At 41.6% G+C, this 14,651-nt stretch overlaps 1 protein-coding gene across 2 annotated transcripts in view; it reads right to left on the reverse strand.

The window, feature by feature from the left end:
- EPB41L5 (erythrocyte membrane protein band 4.1 like 5) overlaps positions 1-14,651 on the reverse strand; it is a 146,623-nt gene that overhangs the window by 71,343 nt on the left and 60,629 nt on the right. For both annotated transcript variants that reach the window (XM_082630346.1, XM_082630345.1), the window contains exons 15-16: positions 12,436-12,478; positions 11,884-11,999 (exon numbers count right to left, since the gene is read on the reverse strand). In XM_082630346.1, coding sequence (XP_082486472.1) covers positions 11,884-11,999; positions 12,436-12,478 — 159 coding nt within the window. The remainder of the gene's footprint in view (positions 1-11,883; positions 12,000-12,435; positions 12,479-14,651) is intronic.

Here is a 14,651-nt window from a genome sequence, read left to right on the forward strand (position 1 = left end):
CTGTTAACAGGTGAGGCATTTCCTTGGGGGATGATGCAAAGTCCTGAGATTTGAAGAGTGCTGACGGCTGTAGCACCTGTGTGAATGTGCTGAAGCCTTCAAACACACAGTTACACGTTACAGTTTCACTCTGTGGCTCCTGGCAACAACCCAGGACACGTGCGATCCTCACAAATGCACAAAGGGACGTGTAAGGACATTATCATGTCTGTCCATCTCCTTCCTTTCCAGGGACACTTACCTGCATGAACTGAAGCCATCTGTCTTGTTCTCCACTATACTTTAGGGCATTTTAATCCGTATTTACTTATTTAACGTAGTACATGCAATGTCTCCCTTATCCCCACTCTCTGAAAATTCACTGTTTATCCAGGTCCATTTTCTGTTCACTTATAAATAGATACATGGCTTGGTGGCTTTCACAAAAATGGGGACATACCTCACACAGACACTTCACTTGAGTTTGTAACTCAACAGTGTCGCACTGACAAGACTCCAATAAGCAGCTCGTGTAGATTTTCCTCGTTCCTTAAAAATTACAGTATGGATGCAGCATATTTTAATGACCCCAGTCCTCCACCAACTGACATTCGTTCTTCCTTGCCGCCAGAGTCCTCCTTCTAAAGCAGTGGAGGCCTCACCCAGCTTTTCAGTGTTATGGAGTCAGCATAGCAGACATCAGTCTGGGCTCTAGGAGCAAGCTGTCTGAGTCTGAAGCCCAGCCTTACCATGTACTAGCAGTGTGGCTTTGGAGAAGGCACATACTCTTCTCTCTCTTCACTGACCTAAACACTTTACAGATTCCTATGAGGATCAGAGGACGTGCTCCAGTAAGCGGTAACCGCGACACCTCCAGGACAAGGCCCGGCACAGAAGCGCTCACATGTCTGCTTGCCGTTATTACTGAACATCCTCATGAACTCTATGCGCATTACTCAACCCCGTGCATCACTCCTCAACTGCACCTTGCCCTTGGCTACTTTACAATTTTCTTTTGCTGCAGCCCTCTGGTCCATAATGATTCACCCATCCAGGGCTCCTGACTCTACCTGTCCCTCGAAATCTGATGCAAATGTCAGGAAGCCTTCTCTAGCTTCAACCTCGGCTACTTTCTATGACCCTGCTTGCTACCCTACCTAACGACTTAGCACTTGTACCTGTAATTGTAAAACTGCCCTTCTCCACACCTGGAGTAAACTTCTGGAAGCCAGGGACAGCATTTGGACGATCTCTGTACCATCCAGCTTGCCAAGATGAGCTCAGCATTCATCAACTACCGTTTCTGGAGCACTGAGCCCGGGACTGCTCCGGGCAGGGAGACGTACATCAAGTGCTGTCCCCGGATGGAGCTGACATTCTACTGAAGGATATAAAGACGACAAACAAGTAACCATGCATGGAAAATGAAGTGAGGTGAGAAAAATGTGAAGCAAGGTAAGGGGGACAAGGAGACTGGGACAGAGAGGTCAGGAGAGTACTCTGACAGGAAGCCTGAAGGTGTCAGAATGAACCACAGGCGATCGAGGAGGACCATGCAGGCAGCGGAGGAGGGCAAAGGCCCAGACATGGGATGCGCTGGGTGCGGCTGAGCAAGTCTTTGGAGGAGAGTGAGCACAGTCAAGGAGTGGGAAAAGCACGTTTCTGTCAGTGTGTGGACTAGGGGTCTGGAGTGTGCAGAGGCGGGGCGTGACTGGTCTCAGCCACCAGCGCCGCGGCTGCCGGCGGGGGCGGGGGGCGGACATGAGACAGGAAGGAGGCAAGGGCGGCGGGGGTCCAGCAGGTAAGAGGAAAGTGGAATGGGGGGGGGCGCAGCAGAGACGGCGACAAGCTGCTTCTGGATGTGCTGTGAAGCCAGAACTGACAGGACTTGCCGGCTGATGAGGAGACACAGGGGTCAAGACAAGGACAAGGCTCTGGGACCTAGGCCAGAGGGTCTCACGCTGCCCTGCGAGCAGAATCTCCAGGAGGGCACGAGACAGACCACGGGGCCTCGCCGGGGCCGGTTCACCTCGGGCACAGGTGGGGGGCCGAGTACAGATGCCCAAGAGCGGTTAACCGATCGGGCGGCGGGAGGGTACAGCAGATCGCGTCTCATCACTTGTCTTCTCGGTGACCCAGGAAGCCAGGGAGAGACCTGAGGCTGAGGAGTGAGGAGTGAGAGGCGAGGGGATGGCTGGGGTTTGAAAGAGGAGAAACCACTGCCGGCAGAGTGGGAAAGTCAACAGATTAAGGAAACGTGACAGGATTTCAGGCGCCACTGAAGGCCCAACTTGAGCTCAATGGCCAACATTTAAAGTAAGACCGTTTAGGGACTTCCCTGGTGGTTCAGTGGTAAAGAATCCGCCTTACAATGCAGGGCACAAGGGTTCGACCCCTGGTCAGGGAACTAAGAACTCACACGCCATGGAGCAACTAAGCCCATGCGCCACAACTACTGAGCCTGCGTGCCGCAACTACTGAGCCCACGCACGCTGGAGCCTGCGAGCCACAACTAGAGAGGGAAAACCTGCATGCCACAACTAGAGAAGAGCCCACACGCCACAACGAAAGATTCCACGTGCCGCAACTAAGACCCGACACAGCCAAAAATAAATAGAAATAATAAATCTTAAAAAAAATAAAGACTGTTTAACGATATTGCATTTCACATTTACCATCTATATGCACAGCAGACAGAGTTGGATTTATCCAGGATTAAATCCAGAATTTAACTAGATGTGTACCATAGCAGAAGGGCCAAGAAATTTGAGATTTGAGGATCCATGCAAAGGAGTAATTGTAAGTGACTGTGTAAGGAAGCGAGAAAGAAGGAGGTACTCTGGTAGATATTCAGCAAACAATGAGGTGAATCAAAAAAGGAGATATGGATACAAGATTCTCAAGCTCTTTCACTTAAAACCTTGCAATAATTGCCCCAGGCCTCTTCACCAAATCCAAACTCCTCAGACGGCCAGTTGATGCCTTTCCAACCTACGCGAATACTGGTCACTGCTATTCCAGCCACAGGGATAACCTGCACACCCCACGGTACCAAATCTTCCCAGGTCTTTCTAAAGGCTTCCAAGGGCTCTGCTGGAAGAAAGAAGTTGCTCCCCAGCCAGAAAGAATTAATAATACCAGTTGTTAAAAGTGGGTCTTATCTTCAAACTCTTAGCAAGTCTGCAATTAAATAATCACTGAAGCTAGTGACTGGGCTACAAACATAACTTTGTTATAAGAAACTCTTCTGTGTAATAATATACATTCTAGTGGTACTTTACATGCTGGGATGTTTCCATGGTTTCTCTGGATACCCCTCTAACTAGTTCCACAAGAAAAATCAAGCCAGCATTTCTCTTCCTAGTATCATCTTTTATCTTTCATTCTTTTCTTTTACTCCACACCTAGTAATTTAAAATATTTTTCATTTAATATTAACAATAATCAGTCGTGTCTGTAGACCAAACCTTTATTAAGAAATCTGCAACTTCTCACAAATCCTAACCATACCCTGGTATGTATCTCATTTCTTTTTGCTTTATTAAAATTAGTTAAAAATAAACAAACAAGAATTCCTTCAACAGCGAGAAATGAGGTCTGCAGCTGCTGAACCTGTTTTCAAGAGGAGGAGGTACAGGTTTATTACCGCACCGAGGGAGGCTCAGTCACACTCCCTGGAGAATGCTGTGTTCCAGGCCGGGTATCCCTCCTCCAGGCCAGCGTAAACAGAGTGCTGGCCAGCTGTCAGGGACAACATGGAAAAAGTTCACTCAAGCACCTTCACCTAGAATTAAGGCCACAGCTTGTTCTTAGGAGCACAGGGGCTTAAGTAATCATCTAAAAACAAAGTCTGTGAGAACAATTCCTTCAGGAAAAGCAGAAACACTTGTTTTTCCATTTCAGCATAAATATTAAAATGTATCACTTTAAAAGCCACAGAAATATTCTTTCCTTTCCTAAATTTCTTTTGAAATTTTCTCTTTGCTAATTCACGAATCCTCTGAGGCTAATATTATGATCCTCCCCATGAACGCAAAAAGCTCAAAGCAGCTAGTATATTACAAATTAGCAAAAAAGGTCAAGAGGGAATTCCTTGGCAGTCCAGGGGTTAGGACTCTGCACGTTCACCGCCAAGGGAGCAGGTTCAAACCCTGGTCGGGGAACTAAGATCCTGTAAGCCGTGTGATGAGGCCCCCCCGCCCCCCCCAAAAAAGACATAAAGAGTAGATGAACAAGAGAAAAGTTTAAAAAAAAAAAAAGAACTGAAGAATGAGATGAAGTTACGTAACACATCTTCCACATGTCTGTGTCCTAGTATCTTTACCACCACAGTAAATGTCAGCTGAGCAAGACAAAATTCTCACAATGATTTCATGTGACTAAAGTAAAAGGTAATTTATAAGAAAAGAGGAGGAGAAATTTTTATGTTCTTGAAAAGGGGGAGCTGAGGAAGAATACCATACCTAAATTCACACGGTTCATAACATCTAGAAAACATCTGACAAGTCACATTTTATGCATGAGACAGACGCACATGGAGAGAGGGGTTTCCCCACCACAGAAGTATCTTCAAATTCTATCCCTTACGTAGAAGCATCTCACAGGCAAGCATTCGCAACAATCCTGGAAGCAAGGTACAACTGACAGTGTGGTATAATGTGTATTAAAATATAAGAGGCATGTGGGGGTAAAGAGATTAAATGTCATTAGCGCAAGATGATTTTATTCTTGCAAATCATACAAGTCCTATATACCAAAGATATAAAATAAATTAACGCAATGTGATATTATTTTCAAACCCAGTACTCAAAGCCTAACACAAAAAAAATCATGGTGTTTCCAAGCAATTAACGATGATTTACAAGTGAAGGGTCTGCTCTGACCAAGGCAGTTAAAGCATCATGGTTCAAACAATGACTACCCCACCATCAGAGCATGCTGCATTCATGTGGGACAACCATCTTCCCACTTTGCTCAGTTAGCAGCTGTGAGTACACATGGAAGTAAACGGGGTCAAAGCTGAGGATGAGTCTTCTCGTGTCTGTAAAGCCAGAGGCATTCCCACAAAACCCTTCTTCGTCCTGAAACCCCAAAGCACCACAGCCCCCAACTGCTCACCCCTGTCATCTATCTTCCTGTCTGGCAAGATGGAAAGATGAAACACATGACATCAGGACACATGAAAGTTATTAAGCAAGGTTACTAATCAAAATATTTTTTAGCACATCAACCAAGTAAATATGTAAAAATCTAGTAATTAAGAGAAACTTCCATAATTAAGACTCAGCTAATTGTTTTTTTGTTTGTTTTTTTTGTTTCTTTTTTGCGGTACGCGGGCCTCTCACTGTTGTGGCCTCTCCCGTTGCGGAGCACAGGCTCCGGACGGGCAGGCTCAGCGGCCATGGCTCACGGGCCCAGCCGCTCTGCAGCATGTGGGATCCTCCCGGACTGGGGCACGAACCCGTGTCCCCCGCATCGGTAGGCAGACTCCCAACAACTGCACCACCAGGGAAGCCCTCAGCTAATTGTTTTATCCTATGAAATAAGCTGTGTCCCTCTCCTCCATTCAGGAGATACTTCAGTTTTATAACCCTGACATGTTTACACGGCACCTTTACATCCTGGACAATTTTAACAATAAAGAATGACCCAAGTGTTGTAACTAATAACATTTTCTGGGTCAACACTTTAATTAAAAAGCTCTCCCCTTAAAAAATTATTTGAATTATACTGATATTACAATATTTGTATATTGGTAGCTTTTTAACATATAGAGATATACATAACAGGACAAATAAAGTTTTTCTCTGTAAATTCATTTAAAAGTATATCTGTGATTACCCTATCAAGATCAGAAAGGTCAGATTACACTTAGAGATAGGTAAATGCCTTGGAAGTGTTTTTACCATCAAAAGAAGTAATGATCTTAACAGCGCATAGTATTTTCGTGTGTGAAAGTGACTAACTTTGCTGTTTCTGTAAGTTTCTCTGTCTATAAAAATGCAGTTGAAACATAACCAACTTAATTCAAGATGTTAAAATTAATTATGTTAAGTTAGCCAAAGCACTGAAGTTGAATCACATGATCCTGGCATTCTAGGCTGATGGCTCCCTCGGATCAAAAGGATAGTAAATAACCAAGTAAGGCGCTTCTGGGGTATATTAGGTCCCTAATCAAGAATGTGTGATCACTGACTCTTTAGGCAGAATAAAATGCAGAGTATAAACAGGTTGGTGATAGTTTATTTAATTCAGGTTGAGCCATCTGTAAATTCTTCATACCTCTGGAAATAACGTGTATTATCCATCTTGAAAATACCAGTAGCAACAACAAGTATTCCTAATATTTGCTATGAAATCCTGGAGCATAGGAACTTGTATAAGTAGACAAGTTTGATTCTACACCATCCAGGCTTAGCCCTTTGCTCCCCCAACCCTTTACTGCCTTCTTGCCCCATCACCCTTCCAACCCAGTTTCTACCATCAGGAATTTACAAATAAACTATTTTATAACAAGGTTTCAAACAAAGAACAACTGTGATGTGGTTCTCCCATCACTTAAATGTAACAGTATCAATTAACTTAAATTCTAAGTATAGAAATGATCACTTTCCATGTAAAAGGAAGAGCTTTACTCTGACAATCCTTCCATATTTCCCAAAGTTGAGATTCTGGTAAGACACATATGTGGCACTGTATCAGCAGTTTGACCTTCAGGCTTCAAGATTAATGTTAAAGTGAGACAAGCGAAACGTTAGGACTTTCTAAGAGACCAGAAAGCTGTGTTGTTAATATGCCTCTGTTACAGAAATAGTAAGATCTTAATCATAGTCATACCCACGAAATCTTTTCTTGAATGGCATAAATCGGAGTTTCTGTGCTTAAAATGTTATGGTTCAAATTCCTTTAAGAAAGAAATCACCAGTGACAACAGTTGACAATTAGAATCTGAGCTATGTAAAGTCTAAAATAATTATGAGGGGTACCATTAGTGGCCATTTGTAAGCACGCTGTGATGATGGACTTGCAGAGGTAGGGAGCTGGACTACTTAAGATGTGTATCTACTCATATTTAGATGCATTAAAGAATAATTATTACTGTGATAAATTCAGATTGAAACCTGCCTATAAATTTCACCCCCTAAATATTACTGACTTCTGCTTACTTACGTCTTCTACTGACAAGCTGTCATGTATCTGCCACCAAGAGCCCAGTAGTAAGGCCCTCTGAAACTTGACCTTTGTCTGGCAGAGATGTGTAAGACTGACCTCTGAGGTGGGCAGGACGGTAAACAGCTTACGTTGTCTATAAGGAAGCTTCATTATCTTGAAGTATATGAATTCTCAGACTATAAAACACCTTCAAAGGACTATATATATAGTTTAAAAGCCTGAAAATTTTGTTAAAAATTTTCAAACTCTAAAAAGACAAAAGAAATGGTTCCCTTACATCATTTCCCATTACATCAGAAATATACTTCCTCCAGTTAATCTGCCCTATGAATTAAACCAAGAGCTTAGACAATTACATTCTGAAGTTCATAAAGGGCCAAAAATAGTAACGTATGCAAAAGGTGAGAGTGATTAAAAGTGGCATGTATGACGTATTACAAGTGATATGGTTTGGGCTTCAGCATTTTATTTTAGAGGTTGTACAAGGCCATATTACGAGGCTGTTCGCAAACCTGGGAAATCTATCAAATGCATGAGATAAAAGAGAAAAGTGAAAAGACAAAAGTAAATACATGTTCCATCTTGTACAACCATTCAGTAGCAATATAACCATTCAGTTCACCATTGGTCATTCAGTTCATCATGCAGAAGTAACCATTCAGACTCCTCTCTCCACATGAGTCACATTCCTGTGATTCCTAGATCTTCTGCTATTTTAAAATACTAGTGTTTATTAAAAAGTAAGTTCTTAATTTAAAATTACATTAATTAAAATTATAGAATCTTAGGCACTTAACTGAAATTAGGGCCTGAGTCACTTCAGAAATATTAAAAATAGTGTATCAGAGCAGTTTTATAAAAATATCAGCAGATGCCGATGCATCAGGCCTCGACATGCTTCCTTCTGTGTGTGATTGCAGTGTCTGATTCTGCTAACCTCCATCTATTGGCACGGCATGGGGTGGGGGTGATAACGGGCAGCTCGTTCATAAACACAAAGCTTCTCCTGAGACTTCTCCCGAGTGATGTGTTAACATGTTAAAATCACGAAAAACCTTTCCAAAATTACGATATACATACCCTTTGCAACACAGAAATATTTGTCATTATCACTGATGGCATACAGCATCTTCAGATCCTTTTCCCTTTCAGAGAAGAGTTCAATTACAAACAACACTACCCAACGAGTGATTCAGTATAAAATAACTTCTCGCAAATCTGCCTAATGTGATCCTCTATAAACTCTAGAAAATGTACACCATCAACTTGCACAACAGAGTCCCAAGGCCTGAGAGGCTCAACACTCATATGTCAGTCATGGCTGCAGGGCCAGGAAAATGAGCGTCCTGCTGGACTCCCACATTCTTCACACTGTGCTCATGGACAAAGTCAGGGTAGTTTCTGAGTGCAGGCTGGGGTGCGGACAAGGCCCTTGCGTCCCACTGGCTTTCACCACGTTGACAGCGTCACCGGCAGCCGGGAGCCTGGATGGTTGGGTGGGAGGGGAGCACAGTTAGTGAGAAGCAGGAAGAGGTGTGAGAGGTAAAAAAGAAGCAGGCTGTGTGACCAGCATGCACTGCTGCTACAAGGACGCACCGGTGCGGTGAGACGCTCAAGGACGACAAAGGGGAAAATCCACAAAGTCACGCGTCAACACGGAGACACGAATAAGCCATCAGAGTCAGTTAGGTGAGTGAAATAAAGAGGGTCTCTCACAGACAGCAAGACGCTCTGCATCTGTCCCTGATGGTGCTATCAAAATCAAAGGCAGAAATGCTGTCTGAGGTTCTAAAGACAAGAAAAAATACTTACTATCTACTTAATTCAAGTATTTGAAAGGACAATTCTACATTAGGACAAAGCCAGACAGAGAAAATGGCAACTGTGAAAAGTTATTTCCCTGATCAACTGTCACAAAACTGAAATCCAGGAAACAAAATTCAGAAAGAGCATTAAAAAAAAATCTCCCCTCACAGAGGCCATGTAATTTGACATCAATGTTTCCAATTAACAATGGAGAAACATTGTTCCTTCCATAATGAATGAAATTCAACAGGTACAGATAATGTGATGAGGTTAAGCCCCTCCAGGAGAGTTTAGTGAGCATCTTAGATACCTTTTCTCACAGCTATAAACAGGCCTATTGAAGTAAGAGAGTGAAACATGCACACAAGCAGTTTCCGGTTAGAAATCATCAGAGTCCTCCAGTAGAAAGAAAATATTTGCCAAGGTTTTGTGACGTGACAAAAAGGGCAGTACATATTTAAGATAACTAAAAAGGAAAAAAAATCACCCCAATTATAAAAATGTCTAATAGACATTCTCTTCAACCAAAACATGAATCTTCTTCACCTTTTTTCCTTAAGGAAACTGAAAATAAATTAGCTAAAAGCATTTTCAGAACAAACTTGGAAGCTTTTTTTTTTTTACAATAAAATTATCATCTTTCCTTCAACTGAAATACAAGCTATTCATCAGATCTAACCCATAAAACTCACAACCTTCAATATAGGGTCTCTCAAAATTTAGAAAGTTAAATTAGGTTTATGCTCTCCCCTACATATGCAAGATTTTCCAAATAGTATTCAGTTTTTGTTTATAAATAGTTTATAGATTTAAAATACATTAATTCTCAAAAGATAGTTTAAAATATTGGATAATTCTAGGTTACTGACATACCAAATCATTCACTGAAATAATGGTGTCATTTAGAAGATGGCAAGAAAAAGCTAAAGAACTGAACAGGAGTAGGTTTAGACTAAACTGGTTAAAAGTTATCTGCCAGAAATAGAACTGTCCACTATTCTGCCCAACTGTCCAAACCTAGGGAGCATTTCCAAATCTTATTAACGTACCACTTTCTAAAGGAGGACTGTTACATATATCCATGTGGAAGCATTAATAAGAATCAACGCACGCAGAAACAAAGACTGAAACGCAGAATGCACGTTAGGTTCAGGCTGGGGAGCCCATCAGCTCTGAGACAGGCCAGCTCCGTACGCAGTCCCATGCCTGCTGCCACACACTGAGGCTCCCTGGGCCTGAGGGTCACCAGTTTGCTCCATTTCCACAAAGGAGGCCTCAGTACAATGACGTAAAGAAGGACATACAGCTCCAAATGTTTCATTTTCCTTGAAATTCAATACTCTTAGATTCAGCATTCTCTCTTTATATAGGCTGCATCAAAGGAACTGAGTAATGCTTAAATATGTACCAATTAAAACTGGAAAACTATAAAGATTTACTGTCATAATACAGATGCAAACAAACCAGACTCTCATTCCATATTAGTCTAAGAGGTAAGCACATATTAAATGAACTCTTTTTTAGTTGAAGTTTCAGCACTATGTCTCCTTGCCAATAAGACTTGGTGGTAACATGACTGGAGCTGCATCTTCAGTAGAAACTGAAAACACTGTTCTTAATGGCTTAAAAAAATAAAGACTAAAATGTGACATTCAGAACCCTCACTGTTTATACTTTAAGCATGTGTTCACATGCGCGCACACACACACACACACACTACCCCCACCACACTCTCAAGGAGAAAGGGAAAAAAGAGGATAATGGAAAACGGGAGGGGAGGGAAAAAAGAGGAAAACGGGGGGAGGGAAAAAAGAGGATAACGGGGTGGGGGGGAAAGAGGAAAACAGAAAACACTGTGGGGAGAGGGAAAAAAGAGGAAAACGGGGGGAGGGAAAAAAGAGGAAAATGGGGGGAGGGAAAAAAGAGGGTAACAGAAAACACAGGGGGGTGGAATCCCCTCTGTCTTTGAAACTAATCACGTTATTTGGAACTGAAGTAAAAATATGCCCAATCATCAAAAGCAAAGCACCTTGCAGTTAGTTAAGCCAAAATAACAGTGAAAAACAATTACGTAGCAAAGACTGAAAATAATCACCAACCACTGCTGACCCACCACCGTGAAGGAAGAGCTGGTTGCATAGAAAGCTGACCCAAACCGTGAGATCACCACAGACACTCATGAGAGTTCAGGTACTACACAAACGAAGAGCAAGAGAAAAAGAAAAAAATCCTACGAATTATCAAAGTGCATTTCATAAACAGACACAAAACTTGAACAGATGATGCACCCGACGTGACCATTCAATCAAATAATTCCCCAGCAGCCCCCAAGCCACATACATTCATTTGGGAAACGATGAACCCCACTGATTAACCCCAATAAGCCACAAAGTATCCATATTTGTGCACTTACTATTAGTCTAAAGAAAGACCCTGGGAATCTAAACAAATGAAGTATCTTCTCTGTCTTTAGATTATTTCTCCACCCCACCCCCCCAAATGGAGTATTTTGTGCTTCACTGGACTATAATCACGTTTCTGTTTTGGCTTTATCTTCAGTCTTTGATGAAGAAGACACACCCAAAGCAGTAGCATCGTGTAAGAATACACTAACCTTAGGGATCTGGGAGAAGGTCCTACCGACTAGCACTGAAATCCTTTCCAGCAGAGAAGCACCGCCACTCCCAGCTCATGCTAACCGGAGTTGGGAGGCTGTCTGATGTGCCTCGTTTAGACGCCTGTCTCCCTGCTTCATGCACAGCCTTACTTATCCCAACGTGACAGCTCAATAACGTGCTTCTTTTCAGCTTACAAATATGAATAATTTGCTTGCAATCATATTTAAAGCACTCTACGAGTATGGCCGGGGATTCAAAACACCCTTGGGCAAGCAGTGCTTTATTTTGGCTCAATGAGTGAACAAACCATTTCTTGTCTTGCTGGTCTGCTCCAGGACTCCTTGGAAGATTCTCAACTTGCACGAGCACAGGACCAGAGGGAACGGAAGGAATCACAGGCACAGTGGATCTCACACCCCAAGCCTTTGGACACAAATTATAAATATCATCTGTTTTGCCTAGATAAAAGATCTCTTCACCACCAAATGGAACATTAAAATGGAATACTATCTACATAGTGAACAGATATAATAGTAAACAGAGCAAAAAACAAATGCTTGAATGTTATATACCATCCTTGGGATAGATAATAATCTAAGTGAATATTAGTATTTTATTTATTTTACAGGATTTACAGGGACAGAAAATGTTTCATTATAACGTTATACCTGTTCTACTGTAACATCTTAGAGAATAAAATAACAGGTCACACATTACTGAGCTATTTTACAGATAAGAAAACGAAAATGCACAAAACTCCCCCGAGATTATACCACTAAGAAAATTCAACTAATAATACTATTGTTTGTCATAATTAACTACAGTGTTCCAGTGCTTTAGAAGCTCAATATGGTCTTACCTGTTGGGAGCCAATACTCTGAGCTGAAACATTATTGTGAACACTGTAATGGGGGAAAAAAATAAAGAAAAAATTACCGTGGGTACCTAAAACTAAGAATGTAAGATGTCCAGAAAACATCTGCTTTTACAGGCAAATACTTGCTTTTCTGCTCATTTGCTATTTCCATATACCTATATTGTACTTGTGCTTTAGATATATACTTCACTACTAACCTTGTTTATTCATTGGACAACATCTGTCAAAGATGACAAAATAAAACCAGCAGCACAAATGATCCCTTAAATTCAAGGCATTCAGCACAAACACCCACATAACCTTTCCCATCACTTCTTTTATATATTCCTACCCTGTGAAGATTTTCTGGTGTCAGCAGTAGCTTAGCATTTTATAACTCAAAAGGCCTTAGTATAAGCTTAACGTTAGAAACTTCTCTGTATACCCTTCTCCTGCAAATGATTTAAAATATGTTTTAAAAATTTTAGTTTAGGCTGCACTCATTCCTCTCCCACTCCCGCAAAAAAGCACTTAAAAAACTCAACATATAATGCAACAAAATAAATAGAAACAAACCTCAGAACAGCTAAAAAAGAACAAATATTCAATGAAATAAGAACTCAAAGATGAGATACTACAACAACAGAATAAGGCAAATAAAAGAGTTTACTGACTTCAGACCTTCTAACATAAGCATAACTAGTATCCTGAGGTAAAAAATTCAACTAAGGTAACTGAAAATATATTCAGTGTTATAAAAAAATTCCTTGACAGTGAGAAAATAATCTACAGATTTAGCGAGAACACTGTGTTCCAGGGAGATGAGACACAGAATTAAATACATTCAATTCCTTATTGTTATATTACTGACCTTCAACGATAAGGAAAGAATACTTCAGGTACCCTAAGGAGATTTAAAAGCACATCACTGCCAGCATCAGGTTGGCACAGACTTCTCCATGGCAACACTCAAAGAACACTATACCCCGACAAGACGTCATTCTAGTAAAAGGAAATGGGCAAAGCTTCACAAACACAAAACAAACTGTGAATACAGGATCCAGGAGCCTTTCTTAGGGGAGTGAGAACAAAACAAAAGTATCTGATGATGAAAGACAACCAATTAAGAAAGAACTCAAGAATGAAGAGGCCTCGCTAAAAGGCTGGGTGAGAAGGAATAACCCATTCTACACCCCGTTTTTTGTTAACCGCATCTCTGTTACGAGTTAAGTCACCAGAATTTGCACCTCCACTGCCTGGGTTCTAATTCAAACCACGCCACTAGCTCTGCTCTCTGAGCCGCAGTCTCCTCACTCGCGTGGGACTACTAGGGGATCAAATAAATGTTAGCAAAGCACAAAGAACAATGACGAATAAAACCAACCAACAACAAAATCTTTAAGAAAACATCCTGTTTAGCGTAGATCTGTTGCCAAGGCTGGTGTAAAGAACATACCTATCCGGCACAACTTCTTTTACTAAACTTGTTGTTCTTCCCAGGATACACTGTGCTGTATTAAGTAACTCATAACCCCACATTAATGAAACCTCCTCCAACCTGCTTTGTACAGAAATGAGACTCATTACGCTATGGCCCCCGGGGTTACGCTCTGAAGCTTCTCCTTGAACTGGGAATAAGTCCAGTAGGTGATAAGTAAAAGATGAAGAATAACATGAGAAAAAAGCGCTGATGTAAGTGATGATCACCGGATTCTAGCTCCCTGTTTTAAAACAATTTGAAATGCAGGAAGCACTATTTTCTCCTAATTACACTTATTCTTTCACTTCCACTAATATGAAGGGAACAAGTACTTCCCGTTACTGACCAATCCAAGCTTCCCTTCTGAAGGACTGTCTGCAATAACGGACCCACTGTGCCCTTGCCCCCCTATGCATCATCTCCTCCACCATTTCTTTTCCTCTCTCTTCTGTCTTCAAGACTGTCCACTAAGCCTGTAAAAGAAGTACTAGTAAGTGAAAAGTGAACTGTCCTTTAAAATGTCACCTCTTTTTTTTTTAAGTTTTTAATTTTATTTTTTTTCTGCTTTATAACAAATTTAATCAGTTATACATATACCTATGTTCCCATATCCCCTCCCTTTTGCGTCTCCCACCCACCCTCCCTATCCCACCCCTCCAGGCGGTCACAAAGCACCGAGCTGATCTCCCTGTGCTATGCGGCTGCTTCCCACTAGCTATCTACCTTACGTTTGGTAGTG

Source organism: Mesoplodon mirus, assembly GCF_964341445.2.
Source record: "Mesoplodon mirus genome assembly, chromosome: 8".
NCBI classification, from domain to species: Eukaryota; Metazoa; Chordata; class Mammalia; order Artiodactyla; family Ziphiidae; genus Mesoplodon; species Mesoplodon mirus.